Source organism: Palaemon carinicauda, chromosome 4 (genome assembly GCF_036898095.1).
Source record: "Palaemon carinicauda isolate YSFRI2023 chromosome 4, ASM3689809v2, whole genome shotgun sequence".
In the NCBI taxonomy this organism is placed as follows: domain Eukaryota; kingdom Metazoa; phylum Arthropoda; class Malacostraca; order Decapoda; family Palaemonidae; genus Palaemon; species Palaemon carinicauda.
In genome coordinates, this window is record NC_090728.1 from 74,869,955 (window position 1) to 74,887,298 (window position 17,344).

Here is a 17,344-nt window from a genome sequence, read left to right on the forward strand (position 1 = left end):
ATAAAGGAGTTGAAAGAAATGTTGCAAGAGTGGGACGAGGATATGGTTCGGTCGATGCAATTCTGCAACAAGGTTGATGACATAATGACTCCCTACAAGATGCTCTTAGATCGAAAAAAGAAGCAGCGGCAACAACTTCCGATCACAATGTTCTTCCAGCCTCGCAAAAAAGAGCCAGTTCCTCCTGCTACTACGCCTTCGGAAGAAATTGAAGAAGTTGAAGAGGTGTCCCAGGAAAAGACACCTCCATCTGAAGAGACGTAAAATACTACCTGGCTGCACAGTAGAACACATCATCAGCTTCATCATCATCATTTCTACTGTGCAGCAAATTCATCGCCATCATCATTCAAGTTTTTCTTCAACTTCTTTCGTGGTGAGTACAGTAACAATCTTTATTTTTTACTTTAATATTCTAACATTCTAATATTTGTGCCTGTTTTATAGTTTAGTACTGTATGCATTAAGTTAAAGGGAAGGTTTTAAAAGTCTACATGTTGTAACCTATCATATTTTTTTTGTTTAAAATTTACATTTACGTATGTAAAACAATCTCTCTCTCTCTCTCTCTCTCTCTCTCTCTCTCTCTCTCTCTCTCTCTCTCTCTCTCTCTCTCTCTCTCTCTCTCTCGTAAATTGTTTTCCTGCTTTGCTACGTACAGTATGTACTGTATGATTTTATATAGATTCGGTAAATTATATTTGTACTAATAACATATTTTGTAAATGCTTTTACTGTAAATATCATTTTTTCAATATTAAACTTACCCGATGATCATATAGCTGTCAGCTCTGCTGCCCGACATAAAAACCTACGGGCGGAATACGCCAGCGATCGCTATACAGGTGGGGGTGTACATCAACAGCGCCATCTGTCAAGTAGGTACTCAAGTACTCGATGTCAACATAGAATCAATTTTCTCTTTGTCGTGCCACTGGCAAGACCTACTAAATACGCTGTTACTAACTGGATTTGTTTTCACAACGATTTGGTGAAGTACACTATTCCAGTTTTGAGCTTTCGCTATGCAGGGGTTTTATCTTCATTTCAAAACTTGAACTCGTTTTGGATAGATTTAATTATGGTGACGAAGAGAGTATGGACTCTCTTTCACTTTTAAATGGCCGACCCTTCCCTTAGACGGAAGTGTGTTTAGGTTTTTGGTAATTTTGCTTAACACGTTATAGATCTATATATTTTATATCTCTCCGCCTTTATAGGCCTCTTCGATTAACTTTCCATTTATCATAAACATATAACAATAAATTTTTATGTTTGTTTATATGCGACCTTGCCTGATAGTAGGCGGTCCTAAATTGGAACCGAAGTTAATTAACATTGAGCCCGTTATATCGTATTTAACCTTTAAAGAATTTAATACTTTTTAAATTTTAATGTTTTATGAAAGAATTTCTTTGATAGTCTCGTTCTGTTTTCAAAGATGAACTAACGTTTAGTTTTTAGTCTACACAGTTGTTGACGTTCAGGACGTTCAACATGCGCTCTATCGTTACGATAGAGAGAGAGTGTATCACGGTTTCACTTTGCAGTAAGAGTACAGTATACCGATTCTGGCGTTTCGTTCATTCTTTCTTAGCTTAAATGGTTTAAATTCTAAATTAAAGGAACTTTTTATTTGGAAAACCTTTCAGTTTTTTTCCTTTAGCATATAACATGTTTTATCGATATATAATTGGGCTCTTCTCTCAGGTGCGGAAGCAAGAGAGAAAGAGAGAGAGAGATAGAGACGGAGGGAGAGAGAGGAGAATAAACGTTTCGTTCAAGCTGGTAACGTTGTTCTCGTTTTTTACTCTCCTCCCTAGTCGCTGTAGGGGAAGAAGGTAAAACGTTTCTAGGGTTTTATTCTTGTTCCCAGGCTATGTGCGGTGAGAGATTGTAAACGTAGTTTATTTGATCTAGTGTTTAGTCTCTTTCCCAACCACTGAATTCTTTATCTTTATTTATGTTTTCTGTTGCATTGTACGACTGTTTTCGCAATTACTACCTTTTAATGAAGGATAGGATTGCGTGTTTCAGGTAGAAATCAGTTAAAGTTTCGATTTCAGTGAAATAAGTGCAAAACAGAAAATCAAAGTGATAAAGTGATATGCGCAAAGTGTTACAGTGTTGCGTCCGAGGGTTCGTCTGTTCGTGCCAGTCGTTCACCTAGTCCGGGACCTCTTACAAGCTCCCAAGCCCAGGGGAGAAGTAATGTCGAACGACTTATGGGTTCCACAGGCCTTGATCAACGAACAGACGTTTTTCCCTCCGTGGTTTCGGGCGTATCTACCGAAGATCGCCCCACCCACACAAAGACGAGAGAGCCCATTTATTCCTCGTCTGCGGAAGAGGTTTCTCGTAAGAAACCATGGACCACATCTCGCAGCTTTTTAAGTGCAAGTCGGTCCCTTCCGCGCAAGTCCAACGGCCCAGGTGTAGCCACTGGGTCAGTTCGGACTCGCTGCAGTCATCCGACGACTGCACACCTCCCAAGAGAGGCAAGGTGGTACCGCAACAGGCAGTAACTCCGTCTGTTGCCGCACCAGCTGTTTTAGACCCTCAGTCACAACGGACAGTAGCTCCGTCTGTTGCCGCTTTTGTAGACCCTAGTGGTCTTTACTGCAGTCTATGCAGACTCAGTTAGCTGCGGTTATGCAGGAGTTTCGTGCGGAGAAGGTTGACACTGCTCCCGTTAGCCTACAACCTGCCACGGTTGTGCGCCCAGCTCACGCTGAGGCTGCCTGCTCCCACACTCCGGCTGCGGAGAGCTCCACCACCGATGCGCAGTCGACCCTGCCAGACGCATGTTGACGTTAGCCGACGTGCGGCACCCTCCGTTGACATGCGTGAGCTACCGCATCAGCAGTGGGAAGGTGGAGTCAAGCTGCCGTGTTTTGACGCGATGCGTTAGTTTCCGCAACCCACGGCAGTCCCCACCACGCACCACCACTCCGCTTTGGTTGTTGCCTGCTCCCACACTCCGACTGCGGAGAAGGTTGACGATGCACCCGTTTGCCTACAACCTGCCACGGTTGTGCGCCCAGCAGACGCTGCGGCTGCCTGCTCCCACATTCTTGTCGTGAGAGCTCCTCCACCCATGCGCAGTCGACCCTGCCAGACGCATGCTGACTCCCACAGACACACGGAGCACTCCGTTGCCGTGCGTGAGCTACCACAAGCTGCCGTGTTTTGACACGGTGTGTCAGCCTCCGCAACCCACTGTGGTTACCGCCACTCGCCCGCAGAAGACTAGTCAGTCAGGAGTTGAGGCTTCCCCACACAGCTTTGGTTGTTGCCAGCTCACATTCTGGTCTGCTACTAATGCACCAGTGCTGTATGTCCTCACGCACCTGTTGTGGTTGACAGTTCAGTTTTTTTGACAGTTCACAGACTGTCAGGCAGTTACATAACGTTGCCTTCTGGTCTGCTGCTAATGCACCAGTGCTGTATGTCCTCACGCACCTGTTGTGGTTGACAGTTCAGTTTTTGACAGTTCACAGACTGTCAAGCAGTTACATAACGTTGCCTTCTGGTCTGCTGCTTATGCACCAGTGAGACCCTCACTGAGATAACCTAGCTTTTCTCGGACATGGTTCCTGTAGATGAGAAATTGCTGTTCTCCCTCCTACTGATATTCCTTTGAGGACTCTGTCATTTGGAGAGGAGCCTTAAGCTGCTTAGCCTCCTATGGACTTTAATTAAAGCATAACAAGGCTTCCAGGGATGGTAAATGGTTCCGCTTCAGTCGCTAACCCCGTCTGTTGCCACACCTGCTCCCGTAGACCCTAATGGGCTTTGCTGCAAGTCATGCAGTCCAAGCTTGTGTCCTTGATAGAGTATTTTTTACGGAGAAGAACCTTCTGGCCAACAACCTTCCTACCGGTTGGTTGTGCGCCCTGTTGACGCTGAGATATCCTACTCGCGTCCGCCAGTTGAGGTGGTTCCTCCACCGATGCGACCCAGTGTGGGTTGCCAGTCGCACGTTGACGTTAAGCGACTCTCGGAGGTGGTTGTGGACGTTCAGTGTGTCACTAGGAAGACGTTCAACAACCAGCAGAGGTGACTTGTTGTGACGCAGTGCGGCAACCTCAGCAACCCGGTAGGGGGTTGACTGCACAACCCAGACAGTCTAGATAGTTTCGGGTTGACGCTGTACTTCCTCGCTTCCCCATGGTTGACAGTTCACAGACTGTGCAGCAGTACCATGATATTGTGTCCGGCTCCGTCACGCATCCACCAGTGCGACCGGATTCAGCGAGTCAGACGTTGCCCACTCCGTTGCCGTTTCCTCATCAGTTTCGGATGAGGAACCCTCTGATGAGGACATTGCTGAACAAGACGATCAACCCCCAGCCCTGCTATCCATCCAGAAGATGCTGAAGAAGGAACGCTGCCCTGTCAGGCTGTGGATGAGTCTGGTTAGGACACTGTCATCCGTGGTTCAATTTGTGTCACTTGGAAGACTACACCTCCGTCCTCTTCTGTATCATCTAGCTTTTCACTGGAAAAGGACAAGACGCTAGAAGCGGTCTCGATCCCGGTTTCCGGAAAGATAAAGTCTGGTCTGACTTGGTGAAAGGACTTTATCAACCTTTGAAAGGGTCTTCCCCTGACTGTTCAGACTCCCAACCACGTTCTCTTCTCGGACGCATCGGACGTAGGCTGGGGTGCGACATTAGGCGGTAGGGAATGCTCGGGATTATGGAACTCGAGTCAAAGGACAATGCATTTCAACTGCAAGAAGCTACTGGCAGTACGTCTGACCTGGAAAAGCTTCAGGTCTCTCCTTCAAGGCAAAGTGGTGGAGGTGAACACGGACAACACCCTGCTTTGACGTACATCTCCAAGCAAGGAGGGACCTACTCTCTGACATGGTACGAGTTCGCAAGAGACCTCCTCACCTGGTCAACAGGTCTAGACTTTTCACTAGTAACGAGGTTCATCCAAGGCAACTTGAATGTCATAGCAGATTGTCTCAGTAGGAAGGGACAAATAATTCCAACAGATTGGACCCTCCACAAGGATGTATGCAAGAGACTTTGGGCCACCTGGGGCCAGCCAACCATAGATCTCTTCGCAACCTCGATGACCAAGAGGCTCCCAATAGTTTGCTCACCTATCCCGGACCCAGCAGTAGTTCATATAGATGCCTTTCTACTAGATTGGTCACATCTAGATCTATATGCATTCCCTCCGTTCAAGATTGTCAACAAGGTACTGCAGAAGTTCGCCTCTCACGAAGGGACAAAGTTGACGCTAGTTGCTTCCCTCTGGCCCGCGAGAGAATAACTCACCGAGGTACTTCGATGGCTAGTAGACGTTCCCAGAACACTTCCCCTAAGGGTGGACCTGCTACGTCAGCCACGCGTAAAGAAGGTACTCCAAGGCCTCCACGCTCTTCGTCTGACTAACTTCAGACTATCGAAAGACTCTCGAGAGCTAGAGGTTTTTTCGAAGGAGGCAACCAGAGCGTTTGCTAGAGCAAGGAGAACATCCACCCTTAGAGTCTACCAATCGAAGTGGGAAATCTTCCGAAACTGGTGCAAGTCAGTATCCGTATCCTCGACCAGTACCTCTGTAACTCAATAGCTGACTTTCTCTTATATCTGAGGAAAGAACGATCTCTTTCAGCTCCCACTATCAAGGGTTACAGAAGCATGTTGGCATCAGTCTTCCGTCACAGAGGCTTAGATCTTTCCAACAATAAAGATCTACAAGACCTCCTTAAGTCTTTTGAGACCACGAAGGAGCGTCGTTTGGTTACACCTGGTTGGAATTTAGACGTGGTTCTAAGATTCCTTATGTCAGACAGGTTCGAACCGCTTCAATCAGCCTCCCTGAAAGATCTCACCTTTAAGACTCTTTTCCTGATATGCTTAACCACAGCTAAAAGAGTCAGTGATATTCATGCCTTCAGCAAGAACATCGGATTCTCATCCGAAACGGCTACATGTTCTACAACTTGGTTTTCTAGCCAAACACGAGCTGCCTTCTCGGCCTTGACCAATATCGTTCGATATTCCAAACTTATCGTATGGTTGGAAATGAACTAGAAAGAGTATTATGTCCTGTAAGAGCTCTTAAGTTCTATTTTAAAACCTTTACGAGGCCCGTCTGAAGCTTTATGGTGTTCAGTTAAGAATCCATCTTTGCCTATGTCAGAGAATTCTTTATCCTATTTTATCAGACTGTTAATACGAGAAGCTCATTCCCATCTGAATGAGGAAGACCAAGCTTGGCTGAAGGTAAGGACACACGAAGTTAGAGCTGTCGCAACTTCCGTGGCCTTTAAACAAAATAGATCTCTGCAAAGTATATTCGACGCAACCTATTGGAAAAGCAAATCAGTGTTCGCGTCTTTTATCTTAAGAATGTCCAGTCTCTTTACGAGAACTGCTACACTCTGGGACCATTCGTAGCAACGAGTGCAGTAGTGGTGAGGGCTCCACCACTACAATTCCCTAATTCCATAACCTTTTTAATCTTTCTCTTGAAATGTTTTATTAATATTTTTGGGTTGTCCGGAAGGCTAAGAAGCCTTTCGCATCCTACTTGATTTGGCGGGTGGTCAAAGTCATTTCTTGAGAAGCGCCTAGATTAGAGGTTTTGATGAGGACCTTTAGTATGGGTTGCAACCCTTCATACTTCAGCTCCTAGGAGTCGCTCAGCATCCTATGAGGATCGCGAGGCTCAGTAAGGAAGACGTACTTAAAAAGGCAGAGTAATTGTTCAAGTCGACTTCCTTACCAGGTACTTATTTATTTTATGCTTGTTATTTTGAATAACTGCTAAAATGAAATACGGAATACTTAGCTCATAATAATGTCAACATGTAATGCTGGTCTCTACCCACCCCCCTGGGTGTGAATCAGCTATATGATCATCGGGTAAGTTTAATATTGAAAAATGTTATTTTCATTAGTAAAATAAATTTTTGAATATACTTACCCGATGATCATAAATTAAAGGACCCACCCTTCCTCCCCAATAGAGACCCAGTGGACAGAGGAGAAAATTGGTTCTATGTTGACATCGAGTACTTGAGTACCTACTTGACAGATGGCGCTGTTGATGTACACCCCCACCTGTATAGCGATCGCTGGCGTATTCCGCCCGTAGGTTTTTATGTCGGGCAGCAGAGCTGACAGCTATATGATCATCGGGTAAGTATATTCAAAAATTTATTTTACTAATGAAAATAACATATTTATCACTTTCATCATGCGCGTTAAATGCCTTCTTTGTTCTGAGCGTGGTTGTTTACTGAGCGTACAGTACTTTATGACGCCGTCGTTTCAGGCGGCGTCATAAAGAAAAACATTTCATTTGGAAGTCCTAAGAAAAATTAAGTAAAACATTGGTAATAAAAAAATCAACATACTGTATAATCAATATAATCGATGCAAAAACTAACCTATACATATATGTGTACACTAAATGAGTTTGTTTCTTCATTATGATCAGAGATGAACGTAAACAAAACATTGGTTGCCATTTTTTATCGTGCTTTTTAGGTGTTTAGGAAACGCATGATATAAAATCGCCTTTAATATTTGTGCCTGTTTTAGTTTAGGGTACTGTAGTACATGCATTAAGTGTTCTGTACAATAAAGGGTGGTTTGTTAACAGTACTACGTACAAGGTAAGGTTTTAAAAGTCCGAATATACATGTTAAATAAATAGGTAAATATGATTTCACTACTTCGCGGATTTTCACCTATCGTGGCCGGGTCTGGAACCTATCTACCGTGATAAACGAGGGTTCACTGTACGTAGGGTACCTTGTACTTTGAATTGGTAACCTACGTAGCATATAAGACGGATTGTGATTGGTTCAAGCGCTGATAGATGATGAATCAGAACCCAAGTTTTGTAATCTAGCCTGTGATTGGTGTTTTGCCCGCATCTCCAACTTCCAGCATCTTTTTGCGGTCACTTTCTCTCCCGCCGTATCGCTGTGTAAATGTTGTTAAGTTATTGTGAACTTTAATCTGTGCTGTACGTGACTGTTTTAAATTGAACTTTTTGTTGAACTTTCTGTTAAACCCTACTGTACAATGCCTCCCAAGCGTTCTGCTTCTACTAAGGCTGGTAGTGAGCCTAAACGCCACCGAAAGATGATGACGATTGCTGAGAAGGTGACGCTTCTCGATATGTTAAAAGACGGTAGAAGTTACGCGGCCGCAGCCCGCCATTTTGGAGTCAACGAATCCACCGTTCGCTATATCAAGAAGGACAAGGCGAACATTAGAAAGACGGCTGCAATCACCTTTAGCAGATCAGCGAAGCGAGTCGTTACCACGCGTAATAAAACGATCGTACGCATGGAAGGTGCTTTAGCAGTGTGGATTGCCTACTGCCGGAAGAAGAACATAGCCTTGGATACGAACACCATCCGAACCAAGGCTTTGAGCTTGTATGAGAATTTTGCGGCAAAGGAACCTCAAGACGACGATGGCGACCATGCTGAAGATGATGATGATGTAGATGAACCTCAACCAGGGACATCCACTGATTCCCAGCGTCAGAAACAACGTTTTTCCGCCAGCAAAGGATGGTTCGCGAAGTTTCAGAAACGCTTCGCCCTGAAAAGCGTTTCCCTGCATGGCGAGGCTGCTTCCGCTGACACTGCCGCTGCTGAAACTTTCGTGAACGAGACGTTCAAGAATATTATCGCCGAAGGTGGATACAAGCCGGAACAAGTGTTTAATATGGATGAGACCGGCTTGTTTTGGAAGAGAATGCCGTCGCGAACTTTCCTGTTCAAGGAAGAAGCCAAAGCCTCTGGCTTTAAAGCATTCAAGGATTGCGTTACCCTCGTGATGTGTGGCAATGCTGCTGGATTTTTGCTAAAGCCGGGGCTTATTTACAAGTCGAAAAATCCTCGCGCTTTGAAAAATAAGAATAAGAATCTCCTTCCCGTGTACTGGATGCATAATCCAAAAGCATCGATTACGAAGATGCTGACCTCCAACTGGTTCCACCAGTGTTTCATCCCGCAAGTCAGTGAATATCTCTTAGAGAAGGGCTTGCCATTCAAGATCCTTCTCCTTATGGATAACGCTGGTGGACACGCAACTGACCTGTCACGTGAGGGCGTTCAGGTTGAGTTCCTGCCACCCAACACCACGTCATTAATTCAACCGATGGACCAGGGGGTTATCAGGGCGTTCAATGCCCTCTACACGAAGAATACCTTGGCGGACCTCGTTGCGTGTGTGGATGCTGCCCGAGAAGATGAAGATGAAGATTTTAATTTGAAGGCGTACTGGCGGCAGTACACCATAGCCACGTGCCTGCAGAACATTCAGAAGGCACTGCAGGAAATGAAACCTGAAACTGTTAATGCGAGCCGGAAGAAGTTGTGGCCCCAGATTGTTTATGACGACGAGGGATTTACTCCGTCTGAAATCCAACTCTCTGCAATACGGAAATCTGTGCAGTTGGCTGCGATAATTGGAGGTGACGGGTTTGGCGACATGACGACTGAAGACGTCGACGAGTTGTTGGACTGCCATTCCCAGCCGCTAACTGACGCAGACCTAGAAGACCTGACGAAATCAGCCAGTGAAGAAGAGAGTGAAACACAGGAAGAGACCCAAGAAAATGTCGAAGAAACGGGCTTAACATTAGAACGGCTTGCCAAGGTCTGCAACCATATAAAGGAGGTGAAAGAAATGTTGCAAGAGTGGAACGAGGACATGGTTCGTTCTATGCAATTCTGCAACAAAATCGAGGAAGACATGACTCCCTACAGGATGCTCTTAGAGCGAAAAAAGAAGCAGCGGCAGCAACTTCCGATCACCATGTTCTTCCAGCCTCACAAAAAAGAGCCAGTTCCTCCTGCTAGTACGCCTCCGGAAGAAATTGAAGAAGTTTCCCAGGAAGAAGTTGAAGAGGTGTCCCAGGAAAAAACACCTCCGTCTGAAGAGACGTAAAATACTATCATTGGCTGCACAGTAGAAGACATCATCATTTCTGCTGTGCAGCAAATTCATCGCCATCATCATTCAAGTTTTTCTTCATCTTCTTTCGTGGTGAGTACAGTAACAATCTTTATTTTTTACTTTAAAATTTCTAACATTTTAATATTTGTGCCTGTTTTAGTTTAGTATGCATTAAGTTAAAGGGAAGGTTGTAAAAGTCTGAAGAGTATACATGTTGTAACCTATCATATTTTTTTTGTTTAAAATTTACATTTACGTACGTAAAACAATCTCTCTCTCTCTCTCTCTCTCTCTCTCTCTCTCTCTCTCTCTCTCTCTCTCTCTCTCTCTCTCTCTCTCTCTCCCTCTCTCTCTCTCTTGTAAATTGTTTTCCTGCTTTGCTACGTACAGTATGTACTGTATGATTTTATATAGATACGGTAAATAATATTTGTAATAACATATTTTCTAAAAGCTTTTACTGTAATATCATTATTTATCACTTTCATCATGCGCGTTAAATGCCTTCTTTGTTTACTGAGCGTGGTTGTTTACTGAGCGTACTTCATGACGCCGTCGTTTCAGGCGGCGTCATAAAGAAAAACATTTCATTTGGAAGTCCTAAGAAAAATTAAGTAAAACATTGGTAATAAAAAAATCAACATACTGTATAATCAATATAATCGATGCAAAAACTAACCTATACACAGATGTGTACACTAAATGCGTTTGTTTCTTCATTATGATCAGAGATAAACGTAAACAAAATATTGGTTGCCATTTTTTATCGTGCTTTTTGGCGTGTTTAGGAAACGCATGATATAAAATCGCCTTTAATATTTGTGCCTGTTTTAGTTTAGGGTACTGTATAGTACATGCATTAAGTGTTCTGTACATTAAAGGGTAGTTTGTTAACAGTACTACGTGCAAGGGAAGGTTTTAAAAGTCTGAATATACATGTTAAATAAATAGGTAAATATGGTGTCAGTACTTCGCGGATTTTCACCTATCGCGGTCGGGTCTGGAACCTATCTACCGCGATAAACGAGGGCTCACTGTATCTATATATATATATATATATATATATATATATATATATATATATATATATACTATATATATATATATATATATATATATATATATATATATATATATATATATATATATATATATATATATATATATATATATATATATATATATATATATATATATATATATATATATATATATATATATATATATATATATAAAAGAATTCCTTACCAATCCCATTACAATGTGTTTTACTTTGGGCCAAGACATCCAAACTCTTTTTCATAAATTCATTCTTCCCTTGCTGTAACTTCCCAATCTGATTAATGGTTGTAACATTCCAATTACCAATTGTTAGTTTTTCTTTTTAGTATTTATAAACTGGGAGATTCTTAGCACTCTGCAATGCCTGGGACTGGGAGCCATTCTATCATTTTCTCATTCCATAGACTGACTAGATCCATAGAGGATTCATTGGCTAGATTTATCAAAGGATAGCCTGTTTCTTGTGATGCAGAGTGCTTATCTAATAAAGGCAAGTGACCCATGTCAGTCCATACTAATTCCAGTAAGCTCACCTGTCAGGCATCCGGAGTAGAGGCCGAAAAGACATGTTGTCCATCTCCTTGAGCCCAATCCATCACCCTGCTGCCAGTGTCTTCATTGAGATTTTGGGGGGCATTTCCTCCACACCCAAAGTTCTCGTCACTCCACCAGGTTGCTCATCTGCATATATAGCTGTGGATTGCTAAGATATACCACCTAGGGAAATGTATTAACTATATATTTCATTTTTACTTTTTTAACAATGTAAATATTTTTTTCTCTTTTAAAATTTTATTGGGCCACCTTTGTAAGAGTTGAGCTTGACACATTGGGCTGGTTAATCTCCTTTTGATGATGATATAAAAAGGGTGGGGTGGTCTTTGTCCTTAGGGCACTAGTGCGTGCTACTACTGCTAACCTGAGGAGAGCATCATAGGGATTTTTCTCTGTTCTCTGCATCAGTAAAATTGTAGGAGAGCTTCATCATGTCAAACTCTTAAGGAATGATGGTTTTCTTGCTGTCAATGTCTCACAGACCATGTGAATAAGACACAGTACCAGTCAGTCTTGAACACTAGTTAGGGACTTTGTAAATCCTATCCCTCTGTTTAAGTTGACAGGTAGATGTCTGAGGAGGACTTGTGTTCTTCTTATTAGGGAATGTCCTGTCAATGTTCCAACTAGCTTGGTGAGGTTGGTTTCTTGCAGCCATGATTTTGGTTATTGTGTACCTCTACCATCTCAAGGAAGAACTCAAAAACATAGCTCTGTTAGTAGCCTTTCATTTTATCTTTCGGAGCTGAAGGTTTCAAATAACTTTCTCTGTACCTTACTGATGTTGCCCACAGACCCTTCGGCCCTTTCCTTGGGTGCTAAGGTGACTGCTCAGTGTTTGTTTAATACTTCCAGCTTTCTAACACGACTTAGTATGCCCCCTAACTAATGTAACCTGTTTGGCATATGTCTTGAAGTGAAGTTGAATGACTGGTTCTTTTACCTCTGTTTTTCTAGGGGGTGCCGCAGTTGCGATCATTACTCGCTGGTTGGCTGTTAATGCTGGAGAGTTATATGACGATGACCTTTCTTGCAAACTACGTCTGCCAAGAAGTAACTCCTTCCTCTTGGCAAGGGGAGTATGGGTTGGTGTCTTACTAAACATTTCTCTTGACATTTGACATTGCTGATGTTATCTCCCTGATAGGGAGATAGGTTTTCCATGTCATTGAACGGGCTTCCTTTTAAGCCGGTAGTGCCCAAGTCCCCTACACTTCAACCATCCCTATGATTAGCTGTTAGGAGGTTGTTGGAGTCACCTTCTTGATTTCCATACAAAACCAGGAAGGATGTCATGTCCAAGAAAGAAAATTATTTTCGAATTTGGTTCTAGGGAATTTCTCATCAAGGAGTGAGTCTCCCTATTTTAAAAGACAGAAGGTTTGTATGCACATAAAAACTAGTAACAAATTTTAAAAATATTTTTGTATTAAATTTCTGACCTCAACCACCTCTCTGTTCTAGGCGTAAGGACAAAATTGATTATTTTGTGACAGGTGAGTACGCCAGTCTTCCCTCTCATGCCTCCTTCCATTACCAAATATCTTGTTAACAATTTCAGCACCTCTGAAGACTCATGTTTGTATCGCTAGGAAAAGTACAGATTTCTTATAAAATTTGTTACATTTCATTTATTTCATCTTTTCAGGAAAATACTCGAAAGTAAAGAAAAATTGTTGAATGGCTGTGAATTTAAGGGTTTTGAAGAAAACCTCAAGAAAGCTGAATCTCGTCTCAAGACCCAGGTTGATGATAATTGCATCATATCTTCCATTGTTTGTTATGGATTAGGTTTACCTTCTTGTAGCAGGATTGCTTGTTGTCAGACAGGACTCCTCATAATCCTGAGAGACCATTTTAAAGTCAAGGTGGAAGTTTATGATCCTGCATTCTCTGATATTGATGTTGAAATCTTGAAAAAATTAGGGTTTACAGTAATAGAAAAAAATGAAGAAGGAAAACGAAAACTAAGGTCCCCTACTCTATTTTATATGCCTCATTGTGGAAAAGGGCTTTATAATAACCTATTGTGGACAAATTGGAATTATGATTGCTTATCAAAGTGTGTCATTATTGGAAACAGTTTTAGCACCATAAATTGTAATATTCCAGAAAGAATATTAAGAAAATATTATCAATATATCCATTTGTCAACTGAATTTTTTGAGGAGTTTCCTGTGAAGTCACTCTTCAATGAAGAAAATGTTTTCAATGATATTAGCATTCATGTTATTAAAGCTAACTTGAAGAAGTCAGATCTTGTTCTAGATTTTTGGTCAGTTGAAAGTGAGTTAGAATATGAAAGTGATACAGAATTTGTTCAAGTGAAATAACAGTTTTGTTGTGTGATACAAAGTGTTTATGTAAGGGAAATGTTAGCAAAGCAAGAATATGCCTATTTGACCTTAGTTGTCTTGGTAGTGTTACTTTGCAACATTTTACCACTTAGTCTTTGTTCATTTACAAACTGTGATAAAGGTTTTTTCAAGATAGGAAATATGACAGACTGTCATCCCTGGCTGACATGTAAGGAAATCAGAAATGTGAGTATTGGTGATCTCATTGGTTATGGAGCTGTTAAGCAAGTGTATAAAGCACACTGGGGGAATGAATTAGTTTCATTTAATGCCATAAATAATATTGAATACCTAAATGATTTCAGAGATGGCCTAGAAAATTTGAAAATATTAAGTCCAAGTAATTTTATTGTTCAGTTAGTTGGATCTTGCTTAGAAGAACACGTTTTCCTTACTGAATATTATCCTCTAGGAGATATTTTAAAGGCATTAAGCTCTTTACAGGAAATGCTAAGCTTAAAAGATAAATTTCTATTTTGCATTAGGTATGTTGAGGTACTTGTGTTTTTACATGGCAGTCCAGCAGGGAAAAGAGTCATGTGTGATTCAAGCACACTAAACAAAACTCTGGAACAGTACTTGGTGACAGCATCACTAAATTTGGTTTTAAATGATGCTGATGCATTACCTGAAGTTGGGAAAGAAGGCATTGTCTGTGGTCATAAAGAGCTTTATGGTAGTTTTATTGCTCCAGAGCAAAAATGGCCTTTCTCAAAGGAGGAATTTGAAGAAAAAAAAATGATACCATATGATGAAAAGTCAGACATATGGAAAATTAGTGATGTTTGCAATTATTTTTTAGGAAATTCTGAAGAGAGCAAAGCTTTCAAATATCACTTGTACCCTATCCACCTCAAATGTCGTTGCAAAACCCCAAATTTGAGACCTACCGCATCTGAGGTTTTAGAATTTTATAATGAAGTATTTTATACATACTTTTTGGTCACAAAAAAATTTACTAAAGAAGATCTATAGTTTATTTTGTATTAACACAATTTTCTATAAATATGAACTTTTTTGTGAATACCCGTATTTTATTTATACCCACAGGTCAAATTCTACCCAAATTTGTTATACTAGTTACTTACCGGTATGTATATTTCTATATTGTCTCTATACCTATACATTGTACAGTATTTCTATATTCTAATTTTACTATTATTTTATACTTTAACTTTTAATGTAATAATGATTACCGTATTTCCCGTGTCATAAGATGCTATAAGCGGTAAGACGCACCCTTAAATTAGCAAGGCAGTTATAGAAAAAAAAAATGAGGATTTTAAAAACTTAGCAGAAATCCCTAGTCCTCTGGCGTGATTATTGTCTGGGACAGTAACTTTTCTTATTTTGGGTGTATTATGAAATGTTTAAGTTAGTATTAATTAGCTATATACCGATTATCCCAATTTTATTACATATTCATTTAAGAAACCACTAAACCAGTTATAGTTTCCACCACAACTACACGTTTAGTCACAGTGTTTGGTGTTTCAAGCGTTTTTTACATGAAAGCAGTTTTGCCAAAGATTTTTTCATAAAATTTTGGTAAAGAGGTAAAAATTATTGTAATATTTCCAAAATTCCTCATATAGCCTATAAATTTTCAAACAAATTGGAGAAATCTAGAAATTCTTTTAGGTGGAATACTTTAGTTACTGTTTATGTGATTCTAGGTCTTAGTTACTTTTCTGCTAACTTGGTAATGCTGCACTCGACTAATAGACAAGTTTTTTCTAAAGTCGTATTCAGCAAATGTCTGTTTGTATCATTTCGGAACTCGGGCAACAAAGTCATTATCAATGTATTGCTTTATTACAAAATATCAACAAAATATGAGAAAATAAATAAATACTGCATAAACAACTAATATGTCATAGCATCGTCTGCTACTACGAGACCACTAGTTGGCATGTTTGCTTGTCGAAGGGGTTGGCGAATCATCAGCTGATTACCAAAACAAACAAATAATTTGCTACTATACTTCATTAAATGAAGTGCAATATAGAAATAGATTAATCTATTACATATGAATGATAGTTGTAGATTTATATTTTATCTGTCGTGAGTTTGAGTGCTTGTTTGTCAATAGTTTGGTGTTTGAGGGGTGTCAAACTCCCCTATACTACTTTTTCTCAAGTGTTGGGATGCAGGATGATTTTGGGGGTAATTTTTCGTGTATAAAGTTGCGTCTTATGACACGGAAAATAGGGTAATTCTGAAATGCCAAGATAAATGATGTAAAAACATGTGGATTTATCATAGATATTGGATATGTTGGGGATTATAATATTAGTATAGTTTATCATTATGTAAGAGTACAGAAGTAACTCGATTAAACAAATGCAGGGAATATAATATTAGACATCTTAACCAATCTTGTATGCCTCCAAATGTTATGAGTATGTTATTGCATTAATTATGAGTTAAATGGGGATTTATCTGCAACTTTATACCCTCATTATTTGTGCCAGGTGGGTAAGCATAACCAGTACACAGTACAGAGTAGGTGTGATAAATGTGCTCTTCTTTATAAAGATAGGATGTTCGAAATTTTAATAATTCAAATCTGAATTCAGTGTTTTAAGATCTGAAATGTCCAATATTTTTACATAGATGCATCATAAATGTATATATTTCATTATTTTAAAACCATCTGTGTAGGCTATGTGCATATTGAATAAAAAGTCCAACCAGACCTATACCAAGACAAAATGTTTTAACGCCTTTTTATTATTATTATTATTATTATTATTATTATTATTATTATTTTTTTTTTTTTTTTGCTAATGTTACTAAAAGGAAGAGAGAGCCAAGCCCTTCTGAAATTTTTCACATTTTAATCTCTCCTGTCATTTTTTCCTAAAGAGAAATATAAGTTACTGGTCATGGTGGCTATGGTGCCTGTTATGGCAAACTCCTTTATACCTTATACGAAGCCAAAGATTTCCTTACATGGCTATGCACTAGCTTGCTTTAAATCTACAGATATATTTCTTTTGGCTTCAACCTTTAAACACCTCCCTGTTGCCAGTATTGCCAAGTTATATACCAAAGTGGATGGTCTTATGTTTCTTTTAACACCTAGACCGTCTGATAGTTGCATTCATGACACACACAATATTAATTCTTGGATTTGTTGTATGTGTGTGCCTAGGGTGAATGTTTTGGTGTAGACACCACACTATTTAATATTGGCACCACCAGTTCTGATGTTAATCCTAATACATAGTTGTGGTGCAAGTGCCATGACTGCTGTCATTACAGTATTTCATTCAGCTTTAGTGTTTTCACTATTCTTCTAAAGTTGTAGATTTAGCACAGACAAGAGGAGTTCTGGTGTGAACAACTGTGATCTTGTTCTCTTTGTGCATCAATTTTTGGAAAAGGTTCATGGAAAAAATATTCGCCTTTGTCACTTTT

General features: G+C 40.4%; 2 protein-coding genes across 3 annotated transcripts in view; both read left to right on the top strand.

The window, feature by feature from the left end:
* The window catches only part of LOC137640014 (SRR1-like protein), a 186,917-nt gene extending 171,211 nt beyond the window's left edge, over positions 1–15,706 (top strand). For both annotated transcript variants that reach the window (XM_068372371.1, XM_068372372.1), the window contains exon 3: positions 13,213–15,706. In XM_068372371.1, the coding sequence (XP_068228472.1) occupies positions 13,213–13,897 (685 nt within the window). In that variant the 3' untranslated portion in view covers positions 13,898–15,706. The remainder of the gene's footprint in view (positions 1–13,212) is intronic.
* Positions 13,937–14,896, top strand: LOC137639505 (protein O-mannose kinase-like). The gene has a single exon (XM_068371773.1). It carries the CDS (start codon positions 13,937–13,939, stop codon positions 14,894–14,896), a length of 960 nt encoding a protein of 319 aa, XP_068227874.1.
* Positions 15,707–17,344: the final 1,638 nt, after the last annotated feature.